This window comes from Musa acuminata, chromosome BXJ1-7, assembly GCF_036884655.1.
Source record: "Musa acuminata AAA Group cultivar baxijiao chromosome BXJ1-7, Cavendish_Baxijiao_AAA, whole genome shotgun sequence".
Taxonomy (NCBI): domain Eukaryota; kingdom Viridiplantae; phylum Streptophyta; class Magnoliopsida; order Zingiberales; family Musaceae; genus Musa; species Musa acuminata.
The window spans coordinates 43,878,834-43,891,802 of NC_088333.1; the positions used below are offsets into that span (position 1 = coordinate 43,878,834).

At 43.5% G+C, this 12,969-nt stretch overlaps 2 protein-coding genes and 1 long non-coding RNA gene across 3 annotated transcripts; 1 reads left to right on the forward strand and 2 right to left on the reverse strand.

Moving 5' to 3' along the window:
• The first annotated feature begins 3,583 nt into the window (after nucleotides 1-3,583).
• Nucleotides 3,584-4,592, forward strand: LOC135680073 (dehydration-responsive element-binding protein 2F-like). The gene has a single exon (XM_065194065.1). The coding sequence runs from the start codon at nucleotides 3,584-3,586 to the stop codon at nucleotides 4,481-4,483; it is 900 nt and encodes a 299-aa protein (XP_065050137.1). The 3' UTR covers nucleotides 4,484-4,592.
• Nucleotides 4,593-5,169: 577 nt separating this feature from the next.
• LOC135680074 (uncharacterized) lies at nucleotides 5,170-5,926 on the reverse strand. The gene is made up of 2 exons (XR_010515406.1): nucleotides 5,644-5,926; nucleotides 5,170-5,570 (listed from the first exon to the last, which is right to left on the reverse strand). It is a non-coding gene; the product is annotated as an uncharacterized LOC135680074 (long non-coding RNA).
• Nucleotides 5,927-6,681: 755 nt separating this feature from the next.
• LOC135679646 (dicarboxylate transporter 1, chloroplastic-like) lies at nucleotides 6,682-10,857 on the reverse strand. Its single transcript, XM_065193628.1, has 3 exons — nucleotides 9,627-10,857; nucleotides 8,680-8,901; nucleotides 6,682-7,388 (listed from the first exon to the last, which is right to left on the reverse strand). Exons 1-3 carry the CDS (start codon nucleotides 10,728-10,730, stop codon nucleotides 7,026-7,028), a joined length of 1,689 nt encoding a protein of 562 aa, XP_065049700.1. The 5' UTR covers nucleotides 10,731-10,857; the 3' UTR covers nucleotides 6,682-7,025.
• Between the last annotated feature and the right edge of the window lie 2,112 nt (nucleotides 10,858-12,969).

A 12,969-nucleotide genomic window follows, 5' to 3' on the forward strand; every position in this document is an offset into this window, starting at 1 on the left:
GACGGCGTCGGCTTTAAAGGGACAAACAGTCGTCCCTCTCAGTCTTCTTCTGCTGGGATTCTACCAAAACCTTCCTCTGGCTCCTACACGAAGCCAACGACACAAAGAGGCAAAACCAAGGGTGTAAACCTCCAGCCGTCTCCTCAAGGAGCCACCTCAGGCGATAACCCCCCACGCCCTGAGTTTTGGGCAGGCCCTTCGTTCTCGAACTCTCCTGCTCCGAGTTCTTTGCCGATCCCTAAATTTTCCGTTCCCGAGAAGCCTAAGTAAGCAGATGCTTCCATGCATTTTTGTCAGAAGCAGTAGCATACCCCTCCTTCTAAGGAGGGCTCGGAGGTGGAAGATCCATGCAATTGGTTTCTCATTGTTTTCATTGCTAGATTATTTCTAATTATAATGTTTTGTCTCATTTATTTATTTACTTGATAGACTTAAGATCGTCAACAAAATGTGGTGAGGTGAAAGTTTTGACTTGGATCATTTTTTGCCCGTAAAAGAGGGGAGATCACAATAAGTGGATGATTTGGTCGAGAGAGGATTTCTTTATCGGAGTAAAAGAAAAAGAATTTTGTATCTGATCCATTCCTATGGACATTATAGTGGGCGGTCAAATTATAGTCTTCGCTCGTTGTGATAAAAGAAAAACTCGTTGAAGGGTTCAGTCTTAGTTTAGTCACTTCGACTAAGACTAAGTGTAATGGTTGGCTATACATGATCTAAGTGTAATATCATGTGTGTCGATGTAGTATCTTCAATTAGTGCAACTATTTATGTTTCGCATGTCATTTGTCCCTGCATTGTGGTTTAAACTTGCTAGAGTTCAACTAACCACGTTTAAATCATGTGTCAACACATAATGTTAACAATAATACTCGATCATTCGAACGATTCTTCGTGTTTAAATAATACTCGATGTTTTAGCAAAACTAACCACGATGAAATAACTATAAAGTCCCTCGAGCGATTATTACTCCCTAAACTAGCTATTTTGTATCAAATATGACATTAGCAATATGTTGTGATTTATGAACGGGATGAGGAAAATAATCTTTTTCGACTATGGATCATAATAGTCGAGCTAGTGGGTTTGGTATTGAACTTCTTAATCAGTCTAATTATAAAATCTATAAGATTTATTTGGAATCATATCTTACAAAAGATATGGTTTATGATAATACAATAATAGCATAAAATAGTAAAAGATGGCATGAAAATACGAGAACATTAAATGCAAAAGTTAAATTTATGTTAAAGATATCTATTTCTTATTATTTTTTATTATATTATTAGTTACAAATCAACTTTACATATTTTTGCTAGGTAATATTAAGTCATATTTGAAGTATAAAATGATAAAAAAAAAAAATAAATAAATTATAGTAAAAAAAAAGTTACATATATCATCATAAATCATGATTAAAAAATAAGACTTATTTAGTGACATCTCCGAGGCTTTGTCTGAATTCCTTTATTTCATCTAAACTATTAACTTATGAAAAGATGATATCCTCCTCCATCTCCTTCGATCATTCGTTAGAGTAGTATGTTATTGATCATTGACCTCTTTCACCATCACAAAGGCTTCGCTTACATTGAGAACACCAAGTTCATGGCCAATATAACAAAAACAAAATATAAATTCTTATGTTTTGTGAGCATGGTTAATGCATCGTTCATCGATTGCGATAGAATTAGTAGGATATCGTGATCATTGTTTCCTATTGTTGGTTTACATAGGCACCGATGGAAGAATAAGTCTACCATTCCAAAAGTGAAGAGAGCGCAAATATTGGCGAGAATTGATGACTACTAGTCGTACCAAGAATTGCTATGCTTTAAACTTGAGGAGTTGCTTGTCATAAACGTTAGACTGTTGTCTCTCTCAAAAATAATAATAATAATAATAAGACTTGTCTCTCATTAATGTCCTTATAGATAAAGTTGATTCCTACCAAAGAATTCAAATCACAAAATGAGTCATCGGCTTCAAGAATTATGTTATACTTGGTTCCTATATATGGACCAAATTAGGCCTCAACTCAGCAAGAATTTGGAACCGAGGAGAAACGGAAGGAAGGTTAGGAAATGGTAGCTCGTGCCACGTAAGATTCGTGCGAGGAGATCGGACGGTAGGAGGTTCATCGGGTGATGAGGGTAATAATGGCGATAAGACTCGGGTTGACGTCAGTTGTCCCAGATGACGCCTCGGCTCACCTGACACTACCTGATCAAACGGATCGAAATGCCGACCGAGGCACATTAAACATCCTGCTCAGGCTCGGTCCTTCACGCCATGCCAACACCAGTGTCAGACGCTACCAGGAGTACGAGTCTACCCCCTGCAAGCGGGCACAGTAAGCTTCCCTATAAATACCTTCGTATTCTAAATGGGAAAGGGAGGGGGGATGGAGAAACAACTTAGCTAAAGAAACCCTCTTCACCATCCACTAACTTGATCGTCGGAGGGGTCGGGCTGAGCTCCTCGACCCGACCTTTGTGCAGGTGTAAAGGCGGAGGTCTCCCACTAAACGCCTAGGCGAGGAGTCCCCCTTCTCGGAGGAAACAGCGATCTCGTCCCAATTGGAACACCGCAACCGGCCACCTCAAAGGAGCGTCCCGGAGATATTCCCGTCATCCGGATCCGAACCAAGCCGCGTCGATCCCAACACCACGGCTTAAGGTTGTTTACACCAGCATCGGCCAACTCGATTTGACCGGAATCGTGCCAAGTTTACCCAATTCAGTGGCGTATACTCACTCACCTGTGGCTGTTAATGAAGCTGGCGTTCGCCTTCACATGTACTCCGTCACCCCATCCCGGAGCATTGGCGTACGTTCATGGCGGCCAGGAGACAAAGGCATGGGCATAAGGTGAAGCAGCAGCAGCAGCAGCAGTCGTAGGGGGTTCTCGGGAATCAGGTCGTCATCATCGGCTTGTGAGAGCCCAAGCGCTCGTGAAACCCAACAATGCTTGGGAGGTGGATCCTTAAATAAACCCTTCCCTTTCCATCATCCTCCCCCTGTTCGACAAAATGCTCTCTCCTTCTTCCTCACATGAGGATGGAATTGGGTAGGTGCTCACATGCACAAAACTGTTCGACCCTCTGCCCCATCCACTCTCCAGAGTCCATCTTCTCCATCGATTCATGTGGACTGCTGATGATGATGAAAGAACCGTGGAAACGTTGGCTTTTACTATGTTTGACCTTGCAAAAGGCAGTGAAATCGTCATCCTTTTTGCCCTTCTTAATCTTATGCATTATGGACATCATCGATGATGTCGATCGAGAATTTGGATCGTAACGAAGGATTTATAGACTGAAAACGAAGAAGACCGTCCTCCTCCCTTTAGGCTTCGTGTGCTCCTCAAATCCAAACTTCAAACCAGCAGCTAACGGTAGCCATATGCCTTACCTCCAACCGTGACAACATTTAAACCATGCATCACGAACAGCTCTCTCCCTCTTACATATCCCGCGCCTCGACCTCTATGTCTCTCTCACACGCATACAACACACTCACTTCACACTCCCTCTCTTCTGCTGCTTTGCTTCGCTTCACTCCACTCCTCACCGTCTCCTCCATGGACAACCTCCGAAAGACCCCTGTCAGGCCGTGGAAGAAAGGCCCCGCCCGCGGCAAAGGCGGGCCCCAGAACGCCTCCTGCGAATACCGCGGTGTCCGGCAGCGGACCTGGGGCAAGTGGGTGGCAGAGATCCGGGAGCCCAAGAAGCGGACCCGCCTCTGGCTGGGATCGTTCGCCACCGCCGAAGAGGCCGCGCTGGCCTACGACGAGGCCGCCCGCCGCCTCTACGGCCCCGACGCCTACGTCAACCTCCCCCACCTCCGCGCCAACATCGGCTCCTCCATCGTCGGCAAGCCCCCCCATCGGTTCAAGTGGTTCCCTTCCAAGAGCTTCACGCCCGCGATGCCCACTTGCGGCCTCCTCAACCTCAATGCCCAGCACAACGTTCATGTCATCCACCAGAGGCTCCAAGAGCTCAAGAACTCCAAGCCCTCCTCCTGTTCTTCTTCGTCCTCCTCTGCCTCTTCTTGTCCCAGTACCTTTCGGAGTTCAGAGCCACCAGCAGTGGTGCCGATAGAGACCCGGTTGGAGAGCTCGGTCATCGGAGGGCGAGAAGTGGTCCATCAGCTGCCGGTCGAGAGAAATCCACCAAGTGCGGTGGAGAAGCCTCAGATCGATCTCAAGGAATTCCTCCAGCAACTGGGAGTGCTGAAGCCGGAGAGCGCACCGGAGGGCGGCGAGAGCGCGGGGAACTTGGCTCTGCCGGAGCAAACGCTGGAGGTATCGAGTGAGATGGCTTCACAAGCCTTCGGCTTGCACCAGAGCGACTTCAACTGGGACACACTGATCGAAATGCGGGGTTTGGACGGTAACCCGATCATGCAAGACGACGGATCGCAGTTGGATGATGTGCAGGAGGAGGACTTGAGCTTGCCAATCTCCATATGGGACCTCTGAAGCTCTACCAACAATTCGCTGCTATATACCGAGCGCAAGTCGAACGCCTTATCGTTGATTCAATGAAGCTATCTGTATAATGTCTCTTTGAGATTGCACCTCAAGTCGGGCTACTATATAATAAAATACAAATGGAAGATTAATTTAAACTTTATGATTGGAAAGTATATCTATCGACTATTAATTAAAAGTCAAAATCTCGAATTAATTTTGTATAGCTAATAGAAAGCTAATCTAATGATTTTACCAAAAGATTAAGCACAAATGAAACAGAGTAAACACGTATGGATGGCTGAAAACGGGAGACGTGTTTTTGTATTGAGATGGCTCAAAACAGAGCAAACATAACGAAGACAACTATGGCGAAGAGATGTCTGGAGATATCCGATGGAATGAAGAAGACTATGGCCTGTCGACGACAGTATACTTTCGACCTATAATTAGCAATTTTTTGCTAAGACATTATTATCCAAAATGCGATCCTTCAGTTTCTTATATATATATATATATATATATTCTTCTGTTCATCACAGTTCTTCAACAGAATGATCACCGAGCACAGAAGAAAGAAGAAGATGGAGATGCTTTCAAGGTCTCAGATTAGATCAATCCCCTCAGAGAATCCAACAAGATTGAGATCAAGGGAATGAGAAGACCAAACACAGAGCCTCGTTCTGGATTCAAGATTTAAGAAAATTGACACGGTTTTATGTCCTCATTTCGCAGATATCTAATAACCAAAACTGTATCATATATACAACCAGGAAGAATCCATAGATTTAGTATTCTGTCTTATCTATGGGTCCAAACGAACCTCCCCAAAAGCACGAGAAGGAAGGAGAGTGATAAGATCTACGAACGGGAGGTGGCGGCGGCGAGGATCCGGCGGACCCCGAGCCGGATCCGCCGGTACGCGCGCCGCGAAAACATGGCGGCCTCCCTGAAGAACACCTCCAACGCCTCCACGAACGGGTTCAGCCTCCGTATCAGCGGCACGTACAGCGTCAGCGGCAACGCCCAGAACGCCGTCGCGAACAGTAGCTGCAGCATCCGAACCCCACCTCTCTCTTTCTCTCTCTGTAAAGTGCTGTGCAGAGCGACAAATGAAGCAGGAGAGATCGGAGGATCGAGGGAATGAATATATGGAGAGCTTTCTCTACCAGGGTCTGCAGGGGACCTGAGGACCGCAACGTCGAGGAATTGAGCTCGCGGAAGAAGATTGCAAGCACCTTCTTTCTCTACCTTCGTATCCGACACTTCTCCCGTGGGGCCTCGTCAGGCGCCAACCACAGGCGGGTAATATAGTGATGTTCCGAGGCGGCCGGTTTCGTGGTCGCCTGGTGTTATCCGGAGACGGGTTTGACCGGTAGGAGATGGGCTTTCCATAAGTGATAAGTCGGCGTCGAGGTATTGTCGGTAACGACTGGTTCGACGAACAAGTGGGTTTTGGGTAAACGACGGCCGTGGGGTGGAGGGTGGCACGTGGGCTGGCAAAGAGAAGAAGCGAGTGGACGTGTCGCCAAAGAAGTGGAAGGTTCGTGAACATAATAATAATATTTAAATTGATTTTAAAAAAATAATGGTATTTATATTGATAATAGTATTAGTATTGATAATGAACATAATAATGATGATATTTATAATAGTAGTGATAAAATGCTAATTATGTGTCATTATCCATCCTCATTACTATTACCATTACCAATATTAATACTACTATCCTTACCACTACCATTAGCATTATCATGGTTATTACTATTCCATTATTATTACCATCATCATTATTATTATTAATATTAATATCGTTACCATCTTAATCATCAAAATATGATAGCCAATGCAATCCAAATCCAATGGTGCTTCCATGAGTAGCAGAGAAGTAAATCATGGAGACATTACCCCACTCTAGTGTTCCAAAATCTTGAGGAGAAAAAAAAGAAGAAAGAACACCTAATTGGCTTTATTAGATACTCGGAACGATTTAGATTCATGTACAAGAGTTTATTGGAAGACTATGGTCTCAAATCCATCCTATTTAACATTGACTATGAAGACTTGAAATTAATGACAAGCTGTATTGGGACTAAGATTTTTCGAATTTCCGAGAAACAAATGAAACATAGAGCTGAGCTACATTTTATGTTAAGTAATTTAACATTACATAAGAACAAAGCTGATAGTGATACCATTATGCAAGCTGAGAGTGAAAGCATCATTGTTAACTTCCATTCTCTATTCAGGTTTTCAACAAGACGTAGAACTACAGAAACTTGGCCGGATTGAATGAAAAATTTACAGTCCAATAACCATGGAACTTAAGCTCCAGCAACACCTTTTTACACCACCAAGTAAATCATTTTGTTGAAAGCTGGAAAAAGGAAACCAAGGTTTCTGAGCATTCCAAAAACTCTAGGAAGACTAATGCAGTAAGCGAAAAAAATTTCAGAAGCTTTCTTTGCCACAAGCCAATGGAACACCGAGCAAGATAAATGATATTGACAGTGGCGACGATGGATCCGTAGAAGAAATTCAGGAGTTCCCTTCACCACAGGCCAATGGTTTTCCACCAGAAACCCCCAATTCCGAGCCAGATAATGATATTGACGACAGAGACTATGAATCCGTAGCCCCACCATTTTGGAAGCGGGACATAGTTGGCACCGTAGAACACCGGAGCAGACCCAATGCCATAGTGGGTGAGCCCACCCATGAGATTGGAGAGGAATGAGAGGACCATTGCCGCAAAGAGAGGAGGAGTGCCCAATGCACTCGCCACTGACAGGAAGGCTGTGAACATAGCTCCAATATGTGCAGCACCACTTGCAAACAAGTAATGGGAATAAAAGTAGAGCAGTACCAGAATGCCGAAAGAAAGCTGCCATGAAAGACCCAAGCCACCTACAAACTGAATTGAAGCATATTTCTATGTGAATAAGAGCGAAGATAACAACAAAGGTTAACGGTCTAAATGTTCAACGACAACATACAGAAAAGCATGCTTAGAAGGAGGAAAGTTAATCCTAAATCTGGGGCACATTAAAGGTCCTAAGTGATATCTCCAAGTTCAAACTTTACACAAAGCTCACCATATCACCACAACGATGAAACTGTTTTCAACAGCTATCACTACTCGGCAACACCTGTACGTTCAAACATTAAATTGAAAATGTAACAGTTAACACCTGTATTTTAGAGCTCAGAGTGGTGTTTAAAAGAATGCTCAGAAGATTCTTTTAATCATGTAAGAGTGATCGCTGGCGTGCAATATACTTGTAAGCCCTCAGCCACTGTAAAGCCAAACAGGACAAGCTCTGGAAATATACTGGATACAAATTGAGGAGAAATAGTGTGTATAGCTTTATATTCTGTAGGAAGAAAATTATTTTCGCAACTCAAACCATGGTCATCTAGATCACAAAAGGAGCAACCTCAGACTCATACCTCTAAAGAACCCAAAGAATCACACAGATTGTGCATCAGCTAGCCTTCTCCCAAGCCAAGACTAACAGGCAACCCTACATAGCCACAGTACACAACCATGTACCATTTGCATGTGAAGAAAATCCATTCTATACTTGTTCCTAATGTCCTACAAAAGTACCACTAACCATATTCATGGATCATCTACAGAAACATTCATTCAAAGGATGCACTTAAGCTCAAGACCTAAAACATACATGCCAAAGGATGCTGCTGACGCATGCCTGATGACATAAGCGCCCTGGACTATGCAGTAAAAACCAAGCTTCATGATTGTTCTGGACAAGTAAAACAATGACAAGAATGTGACATTGTTCTGGAAATGCCTAGCTCTGGATTAATATATAATATCCTACACTATTATAAGGTGATTATTAAATGTGAATACTCATCTTGGTGCAAGGATGTCAGTGCAATTGGTGCATTGACTGAGTCATTTGATTACTCACCTCCAAGCAACCATAATGTGGGTTACCTAACTCATATCCAAGCAACCAAAAAGTGACCGATACAACAGAAAGTTCAAACAGATCAGATCACTTTTGATTGAAAAGTTTGGTGCAGTCAATAACTTGATATTACACGTACCTACAGAAGTACTACAACCAATATTTTCACAATTTAAGAGAAAATGTAATGTAGAGAAATAAATGCTATTAAGGTATAATACCTCGACTACTGTTTGATGAAGAAAACAATGTGACAGAAGATTATACCTTGACTACTGTTTGACTAAACCAGGAGATCAAACCATATTTGTTGAGATATCCAGCCATTGCTATAAGTGCAGCAAACCAAGTAAGAGTGTCCCATGCCACTGACTCTGCCAAACACTCCTTCCATGTCACAACACCTGTTATGAGAAGAACAGATAAACCGAGGATTGCAGCAGTTACAGCATCCACATTTAGTGTTCCTCCAAATACCCAAAGCCCCACCTGTGCAGATCAAAGCACACAGCAATTTCTTGTAAGAGGATATTTACCTTGACTGCACTCATGATGTATAATTTCTACATGAGTTCTCATGTAGGTTCAGATCAAAGCACACAGCAGTTTCTTGTAAGAAGATATTTACCTTGACTAAACTCATGATGTATGATTTCTACATGAGTTCTCATCTAGGTGCAGATATGAACATGAAAACAAGCAGAAATGCTCTGCTAGTCATTTAGAGAATGAATTCTATTTCACAATGTACAATTATTCGATGACTCAATATTTATACTCCACAAGAAACTAGAACCAAGCAGGAATAGAGCCCACCCCAGTTGTTAAAAATATTTGAACTCGGTAGTCGATGGTCTTGTCCTATAAACTAAAATTACAGCAGGCATGAAAAATTAGCCATTGGCTGAAAACAGATACATTGTGTACTCCATTTTTCTCCATTCACCCGTTTCTAAGATAAATGGATCAGAATCTGAACTGAATCTTGACTTATTAGAGTAATTCACCAAAATGCAAGTTTGTTGATCTTTAATTGGACCTACAGATTGGAATGAAGCAATGAATAGAACAAAGGGAAACATTGAAAAATAGAAATGAGACAAACTGTGCTCCAATTTACTGATCCCAATTCTCATCGCAGTTGTTGCCAAAGTTTTGCTAAATGAAAGGACGATAAAAGAAAAAAAAAACAAGGAAAAAAAGGCAACATTTACCGTTAGAAGCAGTGTCCCCGTCATGATAATCTCGTTCTTTGTCATCGGCCCCATTTTCTGAAGCTTCTCCCTTGCAAGCTTTGGAGCATCAGGGCTGCTCTTCACTGTTGGTGGATAGATTAGGTAGAGCAGCAAGGGCACGACAACCAGCGACACCAGACCAGGCACAAATGCTGCCACCGCCCAATCGGTCCAACCGATGGTCTGGTTGATGGTATTTTGGGTAAGATTAGCGCTGAGGGGGTTCGCCGCCATTGCGGTGAGGAACATGGAGGACGAGATCACGGAGGTCTGGAAGCAAGTAAGCATCAGCCACGAGCCCAGCCGGTTCTCGGTCCCATCGCCCACGTTGCTCCCGCACGCCGTGCAGAGGGCCTTCACCAGGGGGAGGAAGATTCCACCGGCCCGAGCCGAGACCGAGGGGATGGCCGGGGCGAGGAGGGCCTCGCTGAAGACGAGGCTGTACCCGAGGCCGAGGGAGGAGCTCCCGAAGAGGGAGACGAACTGGTAGGCTACGCGGTTGCCGAGGCCGGTCTTGATGAAGCCACGAGCGAAGAAGAAAGCGAGGGCGATGAGCCAGGGGATGGGGTCCCCGAAGGCGGAGAAGGCAGCCGCGAAGGTGAGGGTCTTCGTGAGGACGGACGCGCCGAGGCCCATCAGAGCCACGGCACCGAGAGGGAGAGGCTGCGTGATGATACCAACGATGGTGGCGAGGAAAATGGCGAGGAGTTGCCAGGCGTTGCGGGAGACGCCGGAAGGGGCGGGAACTAGCCAGAGGATGACGCCAGTGGCAATCGAGGCGGCGAGGGGCTTCAAAGCGGCGCCTTGCCAGGGAGCGGGGGCGGCGGCTGGTGCGGCAGAGGCGGAGGCGGAGGCGCGGACAACGGGAATTAGGGAGCGGCGGCCATGGTTGGAGGTGGGCGTCAATCCGGCGGGAAAGGGCTTGTGGGGAGCGGATGGAAAGGAGGGTAAGGTAGAGCTTTGACGGAAGGGGGAAGCGGGAGTTGTGGGGAGGAGAGACTGGGACAGAAGGCGGCGGCGGCGGCAGCGGAAGGAGGGGAGGGAGTGGAAGCCGAGGTTGCAGGTGAGGACGGATGCCGTCATTGCTGGGGTAGCTTGAAGTCGGATTCGGCGGGGAGATCCACTCGGTGCCGCTTCAGAGCAGCAAGTAAAGGTCGGGGGACTTCGGCAACACCGAGGAGGGGACTTTGAACCTGGGTCGGCCGCGATCGGACGTAGGAGATGAGGAGAGCAATAGTCTTAACGGGTGGTGGATAAGCGTCCACATCAGCGTGCTCGAGGAAGAGTGGCGCAGCTGCGGCAATCGTGGGATGATTGGGTGGATATGGACCGTCCGTTTCGATGGAGGGGCCCGCAGAGATCGGAAGTCAGTTTTAACTTAGTTTGTCGCCTCACAAACCGAGGCTGATATCTCTCACTGCATCCCTTTCTTGTTTTTTGGGGGGTTCGCCGCGGGGTCTTTTGCGTCACTAAGAAGCTGTGCCCAAACTACAAAATAATGTTTACATTTAAGGATTTTATTTTTCGTCTGAAGACAAAATCCTTAAACGAAACTCATTAAGTTTTCTAATTTTAGATTTAAATAAATAAAACTCATAATCATCAAGTATTAAAATGATAAAAGAATGATGATATGATTAATATTTAATCGATACCTTAATATTATATATTCGATACCTTAGCGACACCTGACCCTACGTATCGATATTCTAGTATCGTGTGATTAACTTCTTAGTATTATTTAAAGATACTCTAACGTAAAATACCCGATAGTCCAGTATCATATGGCTAATCAAGTATCGATCCCCGAAGCTGTATATTTTTTGAATTCGATATGACATGATTCTATTTTACCATATCTCTAATATTAATATATTAGAAAAAAATATTAGTGATGTCTTGGTTCGCCCGACATGATCCGAACTTATGTACACAGGATTGTCCAAAGTATCTTTGAGGTGAAAATTTTTTGCTCTCGATGTATCATCTGCATAAAGACCGAAGTCGAAAAAGATTTTCCGACTTGGTCCCTTCAACGCTTAAAGTTAGTAATCCAAGATCCTCAAATATAAGTTCAAGTAGTTTAAAAGTAGTTGCTTGCATTGGGTTTAGATTTTTTTATACCTTAGAGGATGAGAAAAGAGTTTGTGGACTGTCTTCGTTATTATATCGAATAAGAAAGAAGGATGAGAAGAAAGTTTATTTGTCTGTTTTAAATCTTTGTCCATGTAGATGGGTGGGCAGAGGTTGACTATGAAGAACACAACATCTAATTTGGTATGATGCCTCTGCCATTATCGGTTATTTCAAGATTATTATGCCACGTGTGAGTTAATCTTTAGCCTTATGCATCCGTCATAATGGTTTTCTCATGTCTTGAGAGTACGCTTAGTCTTACGCCTCCGTTGTAGCAAATTTACCAAAGCATCAGTCAGGTTTTCCAATTCACATGACTCAAAGCACGTTAAGCCCTACGCTTTTGCCGTGATTGATTTCTTTACCTGAGTTGAGTTTTCTCACGTTTTGAGCGTATTTGGCCTTGTACCTTCGTCGTAACGAATTTACCTTAATATCGATCAAGTTTTCTGACCACACGTGGCATAATGATCTTGAAACCACGGTCTACGTAGACAAAGATTCAACTCTAACTTAAGCATAATGATTTTGTCCACGTATCTTCGAGCATACTGATTTTGAAACCACGTCTAACTTAAAGCATTCGATTCTAAAGGACACGATACTATTTTGGTACACTACTCCTCCAAATCTTTTTATATTGCAAATATGTCCTCTTTTAAAATCTTATTATTGATATTTAAATAGTTGATCACTTTTATTCTCTAACCTTTGTCGATGTAACAAAATTTAACCACGTAAAAATAAAATTAACAATTTGACAAGGGAGACTCCAATAGAATAAATAAAGATTAAAAGGAAATTTAGGAGGAACTGTTGAAAGATTAATACGCACAAATTAAAAGATCTAAAGTGTTTTTATTTGAAGAACCAGAATTTTTTTATGGGTATATAAGACAAAAAAAAAAAAACATTTTTCTACATTTCAACACACTTAAGATTAACTTAGTTTTGCACAATCTCTGCACCTCTAACTTGATGCCAATGACTTGAAAAAGGTTAGTAAAAGTGACATCAAAGATGATAATATTTTAGTCTTTTTGTGAGAAATATTCATGTTTTACAAGATGGAGGAAATGACAGATTTGGCAATGTAATAATACAGCCTTCGGAAGAAAAAACAAAAAAAAAGGGTCACACACTTGCAATGAATGCATAGTGGTTTTAGAATTCGCTTGCTGAGTCA